The sequence below is a fragment of the Saccopteryx leptura genome, chromosome 2, assembly GCF_036850995.1.
Source record: "Saccopteryx leptura isolate mSacLep1 chromosome 2, mSacLep1_pri_phased_curated, whole genome shotgun sequence".
NCBI lineage: Eukaryota > Metazoa > Chordata > Mammalia > Chiroptera > Emballonuridae > Saccopteryx > Saccopteryx leptura.
The window spans coordinates 115,092,678-115,108,748 of NC_089504.1; the positions used below are offsets into that span (position 1 = coordinate 115,092,678).

At 43.1% G+C, this 16,071-nt stretch overlaps 1 protein-coding gene across 3 annotated transcripts in view; it reads right to left on the bottom strand.

The window, feature by feature from the left end:
- Positions 1–16,071, bottom strand: part of CRACR2A (calcium release activated channel regulator 2A) — a 147,121-nt gene that overhangs the window by 77,495 nt on the left and 53,555 nt on the right. For all 3 annotated transcript variants that reach the window (XM_066368601.1, XM_066368603.1, XM_066368602.1), the window contains one exon: positions 3,659–3,908. In XM_066368601.1, coding sequence (XP_066224698.1) covers positions 3,659–3,874 — 216 coding nt within the window. In that variant the 5' untranslated portion in view covers positions 3,875–3,908. The remainder of the gene's footprint in view (positions 1–3,658; positions 3,909–16,071) is intronic.

Consider the following 16,071-nt stretch of genomic DNA (forward strand, 5'->3'; position numbering starts at 1 on the left):
TCTATTCTGCAAGGGGAAAGGGCTCTGGAGGTGGGTGGTGCTGATGGCCGCACAAGGAAGTGGACATCGTGAATTCCACTGAACTGTACACCTAAAATTTGTCAAAATTGTAGTTTTTATGTTAGGTGCAGATTACCACAATTTTTAAAAATCACAGTGTGGAGGACACTAAGGTCTGGGTAAGACACAGGTACAAGTCCCCCTACCCACCCTGCACCAAAAACACACAAGGGTGTGTGTGGAGGGGTTTCCAGGCCCCAGTTTCAGGGCAGAGTGCTCCTCCTGCACCTGGTCATTTATTTTAACACTGGGAGGTGCTGTAATAATTCACAGGGAGGAACTAGGGACAGAGCATGTGACGAGACAGCCTAACTCACGTTTCTAGTAAGTTGCAGATCCAGGATTAAAACTCAGGTCAATTTACAAAAAAAAAAAAAAAAAAAAATCTTTATAAGTCTTCTTATTAACCTAAGTCAGCAGTCAGCTAACATTTTCCCTAGAGGCTCGGACAGTATACTACAGGCTTTGCAGGCCCTTGGGCCTTTGTCACAAACTGCTCGACTCTGCCGTCGGAGGGAGAAAGCTGTTGTGGACGGTTTGTCGATGAGCGAGCACACTGAGTTCCAATATGACTTCATCCGCAAGAACAGGCGCGGCCCAGATTTGGTTGGTCTGCCAGTTCCGATGTGACTCTTAACGGTCTGGCTAAGCCAGAGGGGTTCCAGACAGTGTTGGGAGGTAAGAAACCTTTTGCTCCTCTAAGAGATCAGAGACACAGGGTTTCCAAGGCTCTAGATCTCTTCAGAGAGAACCTCCCCTCCATCCTGTCCTCCATACAACCGCCCCGCCCCCCGGTGCAGGAGTCCCTTCACGCACTCTCCAGCCCGGCCCTTTCACATCCCTCCGTCCCTGCGAGGCAGGACTGGCCCTCGCTCGGGGACCCCAGCCCTCTCGGGCCCTCTGCTTCTCTAGGGGGCTGCACCAACCCCACCGCATCTGCCTGGAGTGACCCCTTGTGACACGGAGGGGTTCTGTGTGGAGGCAGGGAAGGCTCTGCTAGGAGCTGATGGTGAGATAGGTGGTGGCGGCCAGGTCCAAGGACCAGAGGGGCGATGACCACCCTGCAAAGATGCCGCATGCGGGAGCAACAGGCGACAGGCAGATGTCTGTAGATTTTGCCCAGGAGAACCAGGGGCGCGTGGGCTTTACACAGACAGCCTCGGGCCAACTCTGTGAGTGCCTGTTCTTCTCTATCTCTGTCCAGCCTGAATCTCTCCAGTCAAGACTAGTGAGAGCAGTGGAGAGAGAGGGGGTGCTTACATGACACTCTTTGTTCTCTCTCTTGATAGAACTTTTTTATTCTGAAAAAAGTGGAAAACTTCAAATACTTCATTGTCCACAGTTACACAAAAATTCCAGACAGCTAAGGAGCTGTCGGAAATAAGGGCCACGGGTGTACAAGCACCTGCTAGGCAGGGTGTCCGTCCCCTTTCCCCCAGCCTGGGTCAGGAGCCAGGACTGAGGAGGAAGACGGAGGAGGGATGCAGCTGCGCTGGTGTCTCTGGGACTCGCTCCTGACTTCGTTCCAAGTCCAATACGAATGATTTCTTTAACAGTTTACACGGGGCAGCTCAGGTTCCCTGCGCCTCTCACTCCCTTCATTAAGGAGCGGGCTTCAGTGAAGGTTAATTGGGATCTATACAATGAGTTGCACCATGTGTGTGGCTCAAAATGACCCTCAATAAATGTGAATTCCCTTTTCTTTCTTCCTACAGGGGATAAGCAAAAGTTAAGGATGCCAGTGAAGCTATGCCCACCAAGCACCACGACCACAGACTGGTGACTGAAGTCCACAGAAGGCAGTTTGTCACTGGTTTCCACAAATTACACTACATCTGTCCTTCCACGTGAAGTTATACTTCGGGAATAAGTTTCAGTGATGTAAATGTATTGGTGGATCTACTGCTGAAAACGAGGGTGGTCTGAGCTCACTTGTGGGCTTAGCTGGCCCTGTTTCCCAGGCCTTTACCCTCAACTTGTGTGGATGGTGGGAGGGTGCTGGGGGCAGCCCAGATCCACCATCCTCTGGGTGTTGCCGGGAGAGGAAGACCCGGCTCACTCTTGGCCTCCACACCTTGCAGCTCACACACATGAGCAGCAGTGAGACTGATACTAATGAGGTCTACATTTTACTGTCCAACTTTCATGTACTCGGAAATCCTAGACTTAACAAAAGAAAACCTGGCCATCGTAGGTCTTTCTCCTAATAGTGTAGCTAGGTTTCCCTCCAAAAATGCCTTTGACAGAGAAAGTGGTGACAAGATGTGGAAAAGAGATACTTTCACAGAGCTCTTGTGGAGCCTGTGTTTTATTTACTCACATCAGGGTGAAATCCTGAATACGCAGAAGAGATACTAAGGAGAACCGTCTGACACTAAAGGTGGAAAGGCACCAGATGAGGGGTGGGTAAACCAGAAATTGGACCTATCCCGTTTCTGTATGACCAGTGAGCTAAGAATGGCCTTTACTTTTTAAGTGATTGAACAAAATATCAAAAAATAATAATACTGGGTGATGCATGAAAATAATAGTGTCCATAAAGTTTTACTGGAACAAAGCCACTGTCACTCATTTACAAATGCCTATGGTGGGCCCTGGCCGGTTGGCTCAGCGGTAGAGCATCAGCCTGGCGTGCGGGGGACCCGGGTTCGATTCCCGGCCAGGGCACATAGGAGAAGCGCCCATTTGCTTCTCCACCCCCCCCTCCTTCCTCTCTGTCTCTCTCTTCCCCTCCCGCAGCCAAGGCTCCATTGGAGCAAAGATGGCCCGGGCGCTGGGGATGGCTCCTTGGCCTCTCCCCCAGGCGCTAGAGTGGCTCTGGTCACAGCAGAGTGACGCCCCGGAGGGGCAGAGCATCACCCCCTGGTGGGCAGAGCATCGCCCCTGGTGGGCGTGCCAGGTGGATCCCAGTCGGGCGCATGCGGGAGTCTGTCTGACTGTCTCTCCCCGTTTCCAGCTTCGGAAAAATACAAAAAAAAAAAAAAAAAGACCAAATGCCTATGGTGGCTCGCACTACAGTGCAGAGTTGAGTAGTCAGGATAGAGACTGCATGGCTATAAAGCCTAGATATTTATTCTCTGGCCCTTCACGGAGTTTGCTGAGCCCCATGCCAGGCAGTGGAGGGCACTGAGGATCTGCACCCTCTCTCTGGAGACACTTACACAGGGGGTTAAACGTGGTTGAGTTTCAGGGTGAGCTTCCTCTCAGGCGCTGCACCCAACATACATGGCACTTCGCAGAAAGGACTTGGGCAGAGCTCAGAGCTTTGTTGTGAAGCAACAAGTTAGTACCTTTCCACTATTGTTTCAGGAAGTTCTTCACCATCTCTAACTTAAGTCCCATATGCTGCTATCACCCTCTCCCCAACCCTGGGGAGCTACTGAGTCAGAGAGGGGAAGTAACCCCCAAGTGTGACAGCTTCAGACGCAGCATCAAAGAGCTGAAGGCCAGCAACAAGGAAACCAGGAGAGTTTGGACTGACGCCTCCTTCAGGGCAGAGCTGATGGGCATCTTTTCTGTGAAAGATGTCACCTCCAATGGAGCAAGTCCTAACCTGTTCGGCAGTCTAGCTGGACAGACCCAGCTGGGCCCCTCTTACCTGCATGTCCCTCCTGGCGATGAAGCCCTTGCCTTCGACATCGCAGGTCTGGAAGAATTCCTGTGCCTTCCTCAGCATGGCCAGCTCTGCCGGTCCCAGCTCCTGGCTCTCCTTCCCCTCTGCGTTGTCCAGGGGACCCTGGCAGGCCCCGCTCTCCTTCAGTCCCCGGGCAGGCCTCTGGGGTCTAGAGACACCTCTCTGGTCAGGGGTGGCCATCCAGGTTTGTTAATTCCTTCAATCTTTTCAGACTCTGAGAATGGAAGATGAGAGAGGGGTGGGTGTGGTGGGTACAAAGTGAGGCTGAGCAGGAATGACAGGGGACGATTGGGAAGCACAGAACTGCTCCCCACAGTACCCCCACATCTCTTAGCAACCACCTCTTAATTAGCCAGAGCTCAGGACAAGGGATGTGTGCCATGATCATGAATACATCAGCCGGCCCATCAAAGAGAAAAGAGAAGAGGGGGAGGAAGAAAACAGACACTTGCAGATAGAAAGGAAGTAGGTAGAGGAAGCCTGAAAATAATCTCTCCCAATTTAAACAAGAAACAAAACACCCTGATAGTCCAGTGACCGTTCATTGACTGTTTACTTGTAGCAGGCACCAGGCAATGGTCTCTATACACATTTCCTCATTTATTCATCTTGTCTCTCTGAAACAGATATTATCATCTCCATTTTATTGAGGTTCAGAGAGGTTGAGTGACTTGACCAAGGCCACACAGCATGTTTGTACAAATTTGCGATTTAAATGCAAGGTCATCTGACTTGTAGTTGATATTAATCCCACACTGTCCTGACGCAGCATGGCCAAGGTGGAGAGGACTCCCTTCACTCAGATGCACTCTCTCCTACACCATTCACAGTCAACAAGCTCTCGGTGAGCTCTTAGCCTCTGCCACAGACCTGTGGGGACAAATGAGAAAGTGTACCTTGTCCTCGAGGGCTTCCTGTTGCACTGGGCTTCTTCCCGGGCCTGGTTTGGTGACACCCAAGGCTGCCTTCAGCCACTACAGAATCACAGATTATACACCTTGTTCAGGTTCTTAAAGCCCCCGGAGGGGTTTTCTCAGAGGGTGCACTGCAATGATGTGATTGATGTCACGGAAGAAGGCATGCAAAACCAGCTTCTAGCCTGGATTCCACTGCTACTTAAGAGACCTTGAATAAGTGACCTGTCTGGGTCTCAGTTTCCTCATCTGTAATGAGAAGACCGGGCCTGTTTGTCTTTAAGGACCCTTCTCGCTCTGACAGTCCAGAAGCCTGCCATTTCAAAATAACAAAATATTATTAATGAAAACTTAGGTTTATGTGATAAAAGAAAATATCAACATCTTTGGATTTTTTCCATCTGAAGACTTTTGGGAAGTAAACTAGGTCCAAATATTCAAATTTATGATAATATTTGAACTTAAAAAACACAGATATGCACTGGAATGCTGCATTTTATGGGAAACTGGAGAAAGTAAAGTCCTCAATCATATCTCCTGGGTCCACAGTCACAATAAAGGCTGAAAATCTCTGTTTCACCAGCTGGGTTTCCCTGTTAGAGCCAGGGCCTCTGGCTCAGCTACACCATGACTCCAGAGTCATCCATTATTTCAGTCAACACCTTCCATCTGCCAGATCTGTCCAGAGCTCTGAGCCTGAAGATAGGGAACTGCCGCCGGCCTCAGGACGGGACTCCGGGAAACAGAGCCTGGACAAGGCAGAGCAGGCTCCCCTTGTCACCCGCTCGGGCTGAACAAGGAATCCCACTCCGATGCCTTTGACCAGCCTCTCATCAGGAAATGGTCTTCATCTTCACACCTACATGGTGTGAGCTTGCCGTCACCTGAATGAAGGCAGATTTAACATGTCCATTCTGTCTTTCCCAGAGGGAACCACTTTGGATGTAAGTCCCCAGGGAGCAGGGCTGTGTCTGTATGGTTTATGTGCACTGCCTGACACAGCTTTGTGCAATGCTGAGCTTCGGGAAGATTCTGGGGTAAGGACAGTGGTAATACCTGAGCTTCTGTAAATACACAGTATAAGCAGTACAGCTGAGGTCTTCCTGCTGTCTGCAAGGTGTCGGCCATCTAATAAGCCCTACCTCTTCCCACCTGCTGTTCCCAGAACCCTAGCCTAATATGTACCTGCCATTCCTTGAGGGTTTTGTCTTGTCGGGCCCCTAACTTACTTCATCCTATTGAAACATGATATCCTTCCATAAGATAAGCAAAATTAGGATTCCTGTCATACGGACGAAGACTGAGTTTTGAATAGCTTCAGTAACTCGGACCAAGGTCTGGTACAGTTAGAGACCTCCTATGTTTGCTATACTGCACTGCCTTCTTACCATAGGTCCCCGATGTGGGCCTGCTCTTCACTGTCTACTCACCCCCAACTGATAATAACTTAAGTCACCTCCCAGAGGCAAGCTCATCATTTTAACATTTATATTTTTTGTGTGTGACAGAGACAGAGAAGACAGAAAGAGGGACAGATAGGGACAGATAGGGAGGGAGAGAGATGAGAAGCATCAATTCTTCATTGCGGCACCTTAGTTGTTCATTGATTGCTTTCTCATATGTGCCTTGATTGAGGGGCTTCAGCAGACCAAGTGACCCCTTGCTCAAGCCAGCAACCTTGGGCTCAAGCTGGTGAGCCTTGCTCAAACCAGATGATACCACGCTCAAGCAGGCAACCTCAGGTTTCAAACCTGGGTCCTCTGAGTCCAACACTCTATCCAATGCGCCACTGCCTGGTCAGGATTAACATTTATCTTTCATTAATTCATTAATTCATTCATATCCATTGATTACCATGTAGCAGGCTCTGAGCTAACACTGAGAAATGCAAACATGAATAAAACATGGTCTCTGCCCTTAATGAATAAGCCTCTAATGGTGGGGTTTAAGTCATGGTGACTGTCAGTGAAAAAAGGTATTTCAGGTTGGGTCCCTCCTCCATATCCTTCAAAATAGAACCATACAACAATCATTTATTACTGACAAGGTATGTCATTTAAATGAGTCCCTGAACTACCCTGGGCATGGGAATTAGTAGAGATGATCTCTCAGCTCTAGGTATGAGTTTCTCTGGCTCTCTGCCTTCCCTGGCCCATGTCACAGGTGACGCATGGTATGAAAGAGCCAATCTAATAGTTCTAAAGATTTTATTTTAATCCCAGCTTCTAGTCCTGAATATAGCACAGAATAGGTGCTCACTGATTGCTGAATAAAACCCAATCTTTTGCTAAATTCTTTGCAAGGAGATCTGAAAACATTTGTATTTCAATCAGGTGGCTTGATATCCAGGATTTTTTTAAAAAAAACTTTATAACACTAAACAGATACATACTAAAAAAATGAAATTTCTCAAATCAATGACATCAGCTTCTGCTTTAAGAAACTAGAAAAAAAGAGCAAATTAAATCCAAAATAAAAAATAATAATAAAGATCAGAGCAGAAATCAATGAAATAGGAAACAATAAAGAAAAACAGAGAAAACTTAAAAAACTAAAAGCTGTTTCTTTAAGAAAATCAGTAAAGATAGAAGACACAAATTACAATATCAGGAATTTGAAAGGCAAAACTATTACAAATTCTACAGGCATTAAAAAGCTAATAAAGAAATATTATGAACAACTTTAAACAAATAAACTTGACAATTTAAATAAAATGAACAAATTCCTTGAAAAACATTAAATATCTAAAAAAGAATTAGGAGATTCCAAGATTGCTGCAGAGTAGGTAGAAGCTACTCTCACCTGCTCCTAGCCCCAAACCAGATTTATAGCTAAATGATAGAGCAATCAAGTTGAATAACCAACTGAAGGATAGCTGAACTGAAATATTATAACCAAGGATACACAGAAGAAGCCACATAAAGACTGGTAAGAAGGACAGAGATGCAGAAAGGGCTAGACCCCACACCCATGTGCAGTGGCTGAGAAGCCAAAGGGATGTTGTGGCTATAAAACTCCCTCCCTTCAGGAGTGTGCGGTCTCAGCCCCACACAGAGATCCCCAATCCAGAGCACCAGAGATAGGAAGAGAAGCCCACATAGCATCTGGTGGTGAAAATCAGTGGGGATTCAGTCCACCTGAGAGACCTAGATGCCACCATCCCTGGGACAAAGCACCCCTACTGTTACAACACCAGCTTGGAGAGTTCACTGCCCTTTCTCTGACTGCTGGCAAGAGCACTCTGCTGTGCTCAGATCTTGCAGAGGGGTCTGCTGGCTGCACCCAGCAGTGAATTTTGGGGCCCCCTTTTTCTGGGGAGGCCCTTGAAAAGACTCATACACTCACTAAACTGTGTGGCTTTGGAAAAAAGGCCAGTCAACCCCATCTCTAGTGCACAGCCAAAGCCCTTCTCCCCACCTGTTGAATGACTTGCCCGGCCCCATCCTGCTGAATTCTGTCTTACAGGGGGACTAGAGAGCCGCACAGAACTGGGACTTTTGCACTGTGTCTCCTGGGGAAGATTTTATCTGGGAACCAGATAGTTAGGTGCTGGGTGTTGGTTACATCATGGAAGGGGGCACTCCTATCTCCCCAGAAAGCTCAGCCTGTGTCACCCACAATGGGAGACAGTTTAGATTAACTCTGCCAAGTCCAAGATACCCAACCCTGCTGGGTTTGGTTCCAAAGGGGTGCAAAAGCAGCTCAGAGCTGGGACATTCAAAGTATGAGTCCCTCAGAGGCTACTGTCTGGACATGGAATGAGGTGCATAGCCCTCTCCTGCAGGATAGATCGACATCACCCCTAATAGGAGACTCTTGATCTGTCCCCCTGAGCCCAAGGCAGCTAAGCTTGCTCTTGCGGAGGGGACACCTGGCTACACCCAACCAGAACCTACAGCAAGCTCCTCCAGAGGGAATTAGAGTTGGAGACTGAATGATATGGCTCTGGAGTAGGGGGCACTTTCCCCTCACTTAGTGCCTGTACTGCAAGTAGGGAACCCACTAGTCCTGTACTAACGACCCTGGTTACCCCGCCTACCAAGCTCACAGCCTGTGGAAGGGGCTATGGTTTGCAATCAGGCTGGGCCCACTATACAGTATTTTTTTTGGAAGGCTCTGGAGGAAGACAAGGCAAACTCAGGGGGAGGTGTAGCTGATAGGTGAAGGCAGTCCTCAGGGAGTCTGTCCCTGGTTCTAAGTTTGAGGAAGTTGACCCTTATACACAGATTGGACCCTCCCATGCATACCCAGGGCCAGTAGACATAGCCATAAACAGTGAGCAGTATGGTAGTTCTAGACAGTTAACGTAAATTCAGTCACACACAACATCTGAAATCAACCTGTACTTGAACCCTGCTGAAGCGGACCTAGAAACAACACAACTAGTGGGGGACTTCAGACCATATCAGAGCTCGATCTAGCTAGCCACACAAGAAATACACCCAAAGGAGGATTCCAGAAGGTACAAGACCCTGCTGGAAATAACTCTGCCTTGGGTGGGGGGGCAGCCTCTGCATAGTGTCTCATACATGATGATAATGGTTTATCCTTATAGTCAGCCAGACAGAAGGGCTATCTCCACCCATGAAAGAACCAACAGTATTCCAGACTCAATTACAACAGGAGTGTGCACATGACCCACAAGAAATATTCCCAGAGCATGGAGGTCAGGTGATCTGGAAGAGTGTACCACTGAGCCCAATAAGACACTGGCATCATAAAGCCAACATAACAACTTTGGTAGTCATAGCAGATCTACCTCATACACAGAGACAAAATGAGGAGACAAATGAAAGAGCATGAGAAATCTCCAGAAAAAGAATTAAATGAAATGGAAGCAACCAAAATACCAGATGCAGAGTTTAAAGCAATGTTAAAAAGATACTCAAGGGGCCCTGGCCGCTTGGTTCAGTGGTAGAGCATTGTCCTGGCATGTGGAAGTCCCAGGTTCGATTCCCAGCCAGGGCACAGAAGAGAGGTGCCTATCTGTTTCTCCACCTTTTCCTCTCTCCTTTCTTTCTGTCTCTCTCTTCCCCTCTCACAGCCAAGGCTCCACTGAAGCAAAGTTGGTTCAGACACTGAGGATGGCTCCATGGCCTCCGCCTCAGGCACTAGGATGGCTCCAGTTGCAATGGAGCAATGCCCCAGATGGGCAGAGCATCAATCGCCCCCTAGTGGGCATGCTGGGTGGATCCTGGTCAGGTACATGCAGGCATCTGTCTCTCTGCCTCTCCACTTCTCACTTAAGAAAAATACAAAAAATAAATAAATAAAAGACACTCAAGGACCTTAGGGGAAGAATGGATGATCTCATTGAGAACTTAAATAAATAATAAGCACTAAAAAGGACATAGAAAGCATAAAAAAGAACTAATGAAAAATAAAGAATGCAATGTCTGAAATGAAGAATACACTAGAAGAAATCAACAGCAGGTTAGAGGAAGCAGAGGGTCAAACAGCAATTTAAAGGATAAGCTAACAGTAAGAACCAAAACAGAGCATCAAAGAGAAGAGAGAATTTTTAAAACTGAGGTAAGTCTAAGGGACCTCTGGGACATCAAGCATAACAACATCCACCTCACAGGGGAACAAGAAGAAGAAAAGAGTGAGCAAGGGATAGAGAATCTGTTTGAAGAAATAAGGGCTGAAAACTTCCCTAACCTGGTGAAGAAAAAAGTCATACAAATCCAGCAAGTACAGAGAGTCCCAATAAAGATGAACCCAAAGAGACCCACACCAAGACACATCACAATTTAAATAACAAAGGTTACAGACAAAGAGAGAATCTTAAAGGCAAGAGAGACAGTTACCTACAGTGAAGTTCCCATAAGGCTGTCAGCTGATTTCTCAAAAGAAACACTTCAGGCTAGAAGGGATTGGACTGAAATATTCAAAGTGATGAAAAACAAAGACTTGCAAACATCACTACTCTGTCTAGCAAGGCTATCATTTAACACTAAAGGCAAAAAAAAAAAAAGCATTCGAAACAAGAAAAAGAGTTCATTGCCATCAAATCAGTATTATAAGAAATGTTATAAGCCTGATTTAAGAAGAAGAATCAATAGAGAAAGGAACATAGGTATAAAGAATAAAATGGCAATTAAAAAGTACCTATCAATAATAACCTTAAATGTAAATGGATTAAGTGCTCTGATCAAAAGATGTAGGGTAGCTGAATGGATAAGAAAACATGACCCATATGGAATACAAGAGACCCACTTCAGAACTAAAAATACACACAGACTGAAAGTGAAGGGATGGAAAAAATATTCCATGCAAATGGAAATTTAACAAAATTGGGGTAGTAATACTTATATCTGACAAAACAGACTTGAAACAAAGTCCATAACAAGCGATAAAGAAGGTCACTACATAACACTAAAGGGATCAATCCAACAAGAGGATATAACCTTTGTAAAAACACATATGTGACCCTGGCCGGTTAGCTCAGTCAATTAAGAGCATTGTCCTGAAATGACAAGGTTGTAGGTTCGATCCCCAGCCAGGGCACACATGGGAACAACCAAAGAATGCACAACTGAGTGGAACAACAAATGAGTGCTTCCATTCCCCCTTACCTCTCTCTCCCTTCCTCTCTCTGTCTCTCTAAAAATGAATAAAAAAATTAAACCCTGGCCAGATAGCTCAGTTGATTGGAATGTTGTCCTGGAGCATGGAGGTTGCTGGTTTGACTCCCCAGTCAGGGCATACACAGGAGCAGTTCAATGTTCCTGTATTTTTCTCTCCCTGCATCTCTCTCAAAAAACAAAAACAAAAACATATGCACCCAATATCAGAGCACCTAAATATATAAAGAAAATCTTGTTGGACATTAAAGAGAGATCTACAGCAATACAGTCATAATAGGGGATTTTAACACCCAGCTATCATCAACGGGTAAATCTTCCAGACAAAAAGTCAACAGTGACCTTAAATAACACATTGGATTGGATGGATTTAATTGATATTTACAGAACATTTCATCCTAAAGCAATTGAAAATATATTCATCTCCAGTGTACATAGAACATTCTCAAAGATAGACCACATATCAGAAAACAAAATAAATCTTAACAAAGTCCAGTATATTGAAATCATACGAAGCATCTTCTCCGTATGAAACTAGAAATCAATTATAATAAAAAAACTGGACAAAGACATTACAATTAAAAGAAAATACAGACCAATATACCTCATGAACACAAATGCAAAAATTATTTAGAAAAATCTTAAAATCAACACTATATATGAAACAAATAATAACTCCTGATCAAGTGGGGTTTTAGTCTATAAATGCAAGAATACTTTAACATTTGAAAACCAATAACATAATTCATGATATTAACAACTTAAAAAAGACAAGCTTTATGATCATCTCAGTAGATGCAGGAAAAGCATTTGATAAAACCCAACAGATGCTCCAGATGAAAATTCTCAGAAAACCAGGAATGTAAAGGCGGTTTTCCCAATGTGAAAAAGGGCAACTGTCAAAAAACTAACAGCTAACATCATACTTGACCATGAAAAATCAAATGTTTTCCCTACGGTCAAGAGAAGGATAAGAATGACTTTTCTTACCACTTATATTCAACATTATGTTGGAAATTCTAGCCAGTTGAGTGAGATATGGGAAATAAAAAAATATCTGAATTGGAAAAGAAGAAGTAAACTGTCTTTATTACTAGACAACATTACTGTTTAGGTAGAAAACCTGATGAAGTCCACAAAAAGCTACTAGAACTAATCTGTGACTTGGACAAATTTATTTTATTTTATTTTTTTTTTAAATAAATTTTTATTAATGGTAATGGGATGACATTAATAAATCAGGGTACATATATTCAAAGAAAACATGTCTAGGTTATTTTGTCATTAAATTATGTTGCATACCCCTCGCCCAAAGTCAGATTGTCCTTCGCCACCCTCTATCTAGTTCTCTGTGCCCCTCCCCCTCCCCCTAACTCTCCCCCTGTCCTCCCTCCCCCCACCCCTGGTAACCACCACACTCTTGTCCATGTCTCTTAGTCTCATTTTTATGTTCCACCAATGTATGGAATCATGTAGTTCTTGTTTTTTTCTGATTTACTTATTTCACTCCTTATAATGTTATCAAGATCCCACCATTTTGCTGTAAATGATCTGATGTCATCGTTTCTTATGGCTGAGTAGTATTCCATAGTGTATATGTGCCACATCTTCTTTATCCAGTCTTCTATTGAAGGGCTTTTTGGTTGTTTCCATGTCTTGGCCACTGTGAACAGTGCTGCAATGAACATGGGGCTACATGTGTCTTCATGTATCAATGTTTCTGAGTTTTGGGGGTATATACCCAGTAGAGGGATTGCTGGGTCATAAGGTAGTTCTATTTGCAGTTTTTTGAGGAACCACCATACTTTCCTCCATAATGGTTGTACTACCTTACAGTCCCACCAACAGTGAATGAGGGTTCCTTTTTCTCCACAGCCTCTCCAACATTTGCTATTACCCGTCTTGTTGATCATAGCTAATCTAACAGGTGTGAGGTGGTATCTCATTGTAGTTTTGATTTGCATTTCCCTAATAACTAATGAAGCTGAGCATTTTTTCATATATCTGTTGGCCATTTGTATCTCTTCCTGGGAGAAGTGTCTATTCATGTCTTCTTCCCATTTTTTTATTGGATTGTTTGTTTGTTTGTTGTTGAGTTTTATGAGTTCTTTGTAAATTTTGGAAATTAGGCCCTTATCTGAGCTGTTGTTTGAAAATATCATTTCCCATTTAGTTGGCTGTCTGTTTATTTTTATATCAGTTTCTCTTGCTGAGCAAAAACTTTTTATTCTGATGTAGTCCCATTCATTTATCTTTGCCTTCACTTCTCTTGCCATTGGAGTCAAGTTCATAAAATGTTCTTTAAAACCTAGGTCCATGAGTTTAGTACCTATGTCTTCTTCTATGTACTTTATTGTTTCAGGTCTTATATTTAGGTCTTTGATCCATTTTGAATTAATTTTAGTACACGGGGACAGGCTGTAGTCGAGTTTCATTCTTTTGCATGTGGCTTTCCAGTTTTCCCAACACCATTTGTTGAAGAGGCTTTCTTTTCTCCATTGTGTGTTGTTGGCCCCTTTATCAAAGATTATTTGACCATATATATGTGGTTTTATTTCTGGGCTTTCTATTCTGTTCCATTGGTCTGAGTGTCTATTTTTCTGCCAATACCATGCTGTTTTGATTATTGTGGCCCTATAATATAGTTTAAAGTCAGGTATTGTAATGCCCCCAGCTTCATTCTTTTTCCTTAGGATTGTTTTGGCTATTCGGGGTTTTTTATAGTTTCATATAAATCTGATGATTTTTTGTTCCATTTCTTTAAAAAATCTCATAGGAATTTTGATGGGAATTGCATTAAATTTGTATATTGCTTTGGGTAATATGGCCATTTTGATTATATTTATTCTTCCTATCCAAGAGCAAGGAATATTTTTCCATCTCATTGTATCTTTTTCGATTTCCCTTAACAATGCTTTGTAATTTTCATTATATAGGTCCTTTACATTCTTTGTTATGTTTATTCCTAGGTATTTTATTTTTTTTGTTGCAATCGTGAAGGGGATTATTTTTTTGAGTTCGTTTTCTAATATTTCATTGTTGGCATAGAGAAAGGCTATGGACTTCTGTATGTTAATTTTGTATCCTGCGACCTTACTGTATTGGTTTATTGTTTCTAATAATCTTTTTGTGGAGTCCTTCGGGTTTTCGATGTATAGGATCATATCATCAGCAAAAAGTGATACCTTTACTTCTTCTTTTCCAATATGGATGCCTTTTATTTCTTTGTCTTGTCTGATTGCTCTGGCCAGAACTTCTAGCACCACGTTAAATAAGAGTGGAGAGAGTGGACAACCCTGTCTTGTTCCTGATTTAAGGGGGAAAGCCTTCAGTTTAGTGCCATTTAATATGATGTTAGCTGATGGTTTATCATATATGGCCTTTATCATGTTGAGATATTTTCCTTCTATACCCATTTTGTTGAGAGTCTTAAACATAAAATTGTGTTGTATTTTATCAAAAGCCTTTTATGCATCTATTGATAAGATCATGTGGTTTTTGTTCTTTGTTTTGTTGATATGGTGTATTACGTTAACCGTTTTGCGTATGTTGAACCATCCTTGAGATTCTGGGATGAATCCCACTTGATCATGATGTATTATTTTTTTAATATGTTGTTGTATTCGGTTTGCCAGTATTTTGTTTAGAATTTTAGCATCTGTATTCATTAGAGATATTGGTCTGTAGTTTTCTTTCTTTGTGCCATCCTTGCCAGGTTTTGGTATGAGGGTTATGTTGGCCTCATAAAATGTGTTCGGAAGTATTGCTTCTTCTTCAATTTTTTGGAAGATTTTGAGTAGAATAGGAACCAAGTCTTCTTTGAATGTTTGATAGAATTCACTAGTATAACCGTCTGGGCCTGGACTTTTATTTTTGGGGAGGTTTTTAATAGTTTTTTCTATTTCCTCCCTGCTGATTGGTCTGTTTAAGCTTTCTGCTTCTTCATGACTCAGTCTAGGAAGGTTGTATTGTTCTAGGAATTTATCCATTTCTTCTAGATTGTTGTATTTGGTGGCATATAATTTTTCATAGTATTCTACAATAATTCTTTGTATATCTATGATGTCTGTGGTGATCTCTCCTCTTTCATTTTGGATTTTATTTATTTGAGTCCTGTGCCTTTTTTCCTTGGTGAGTCTTGCCAAGGGTTTGTCAATTTTGTTGACCTTTTCAAAGAACCAGCTCCTTGTTTTATTGATTTTTTCTATAGTTTTTCTGTTCTCTATTTCATTTATTTCTGCTCTGATTTTTATTATCTCCTTTCTTCGGCTGGTTTTGGGTTGTCTTTGTTCTTCTTTTTCTAGTTCCTTAAGGTGTGAAGTTAAGTGGTTTACTTCGGCTCTCTCTTGTTTGTTCATATAGGCCTGAAGTGATATGAACTTTCCTCTTATTACTGCTTTTGCTGCATCCCAGAGATTCTGATATGTCGTATTTTCATTTTCATTTGTCTGTATGTATCTTTTGATCTCTGCGCTTATTTCTTCTTTGACCCATTCATTTTTTAGAAGTATGTTGTTTAGTTTCCACATTTTTGTGGGTTTTTCCCCCTCTTTTTTGCTGTTGAATTCTAGTTTCAAGGCTTTATGATCAGAAAATATGCTTGGTACAATTTCAATTTTTCTAAATTTGCTGATATTGTCTTTGTGGCCCAACATATGGTCAATTCTTGAGAATGTTCCATGTACACTAGAGAAAAATGTATACTCTGTCGCTTTGGGATGAAGTGTCCTGTAGATGTCTATCATATCCAGGTGTTCTAGTATTTCGTTCAAGGCCACTATATCTTTATTGATTCTCTGTTTGGATGACCGATCTAGAGCCGTCAGCGGAGTATTGAGGTCTCCAAGTATGATTGTATTTTTGTTAGTTTTTGTTT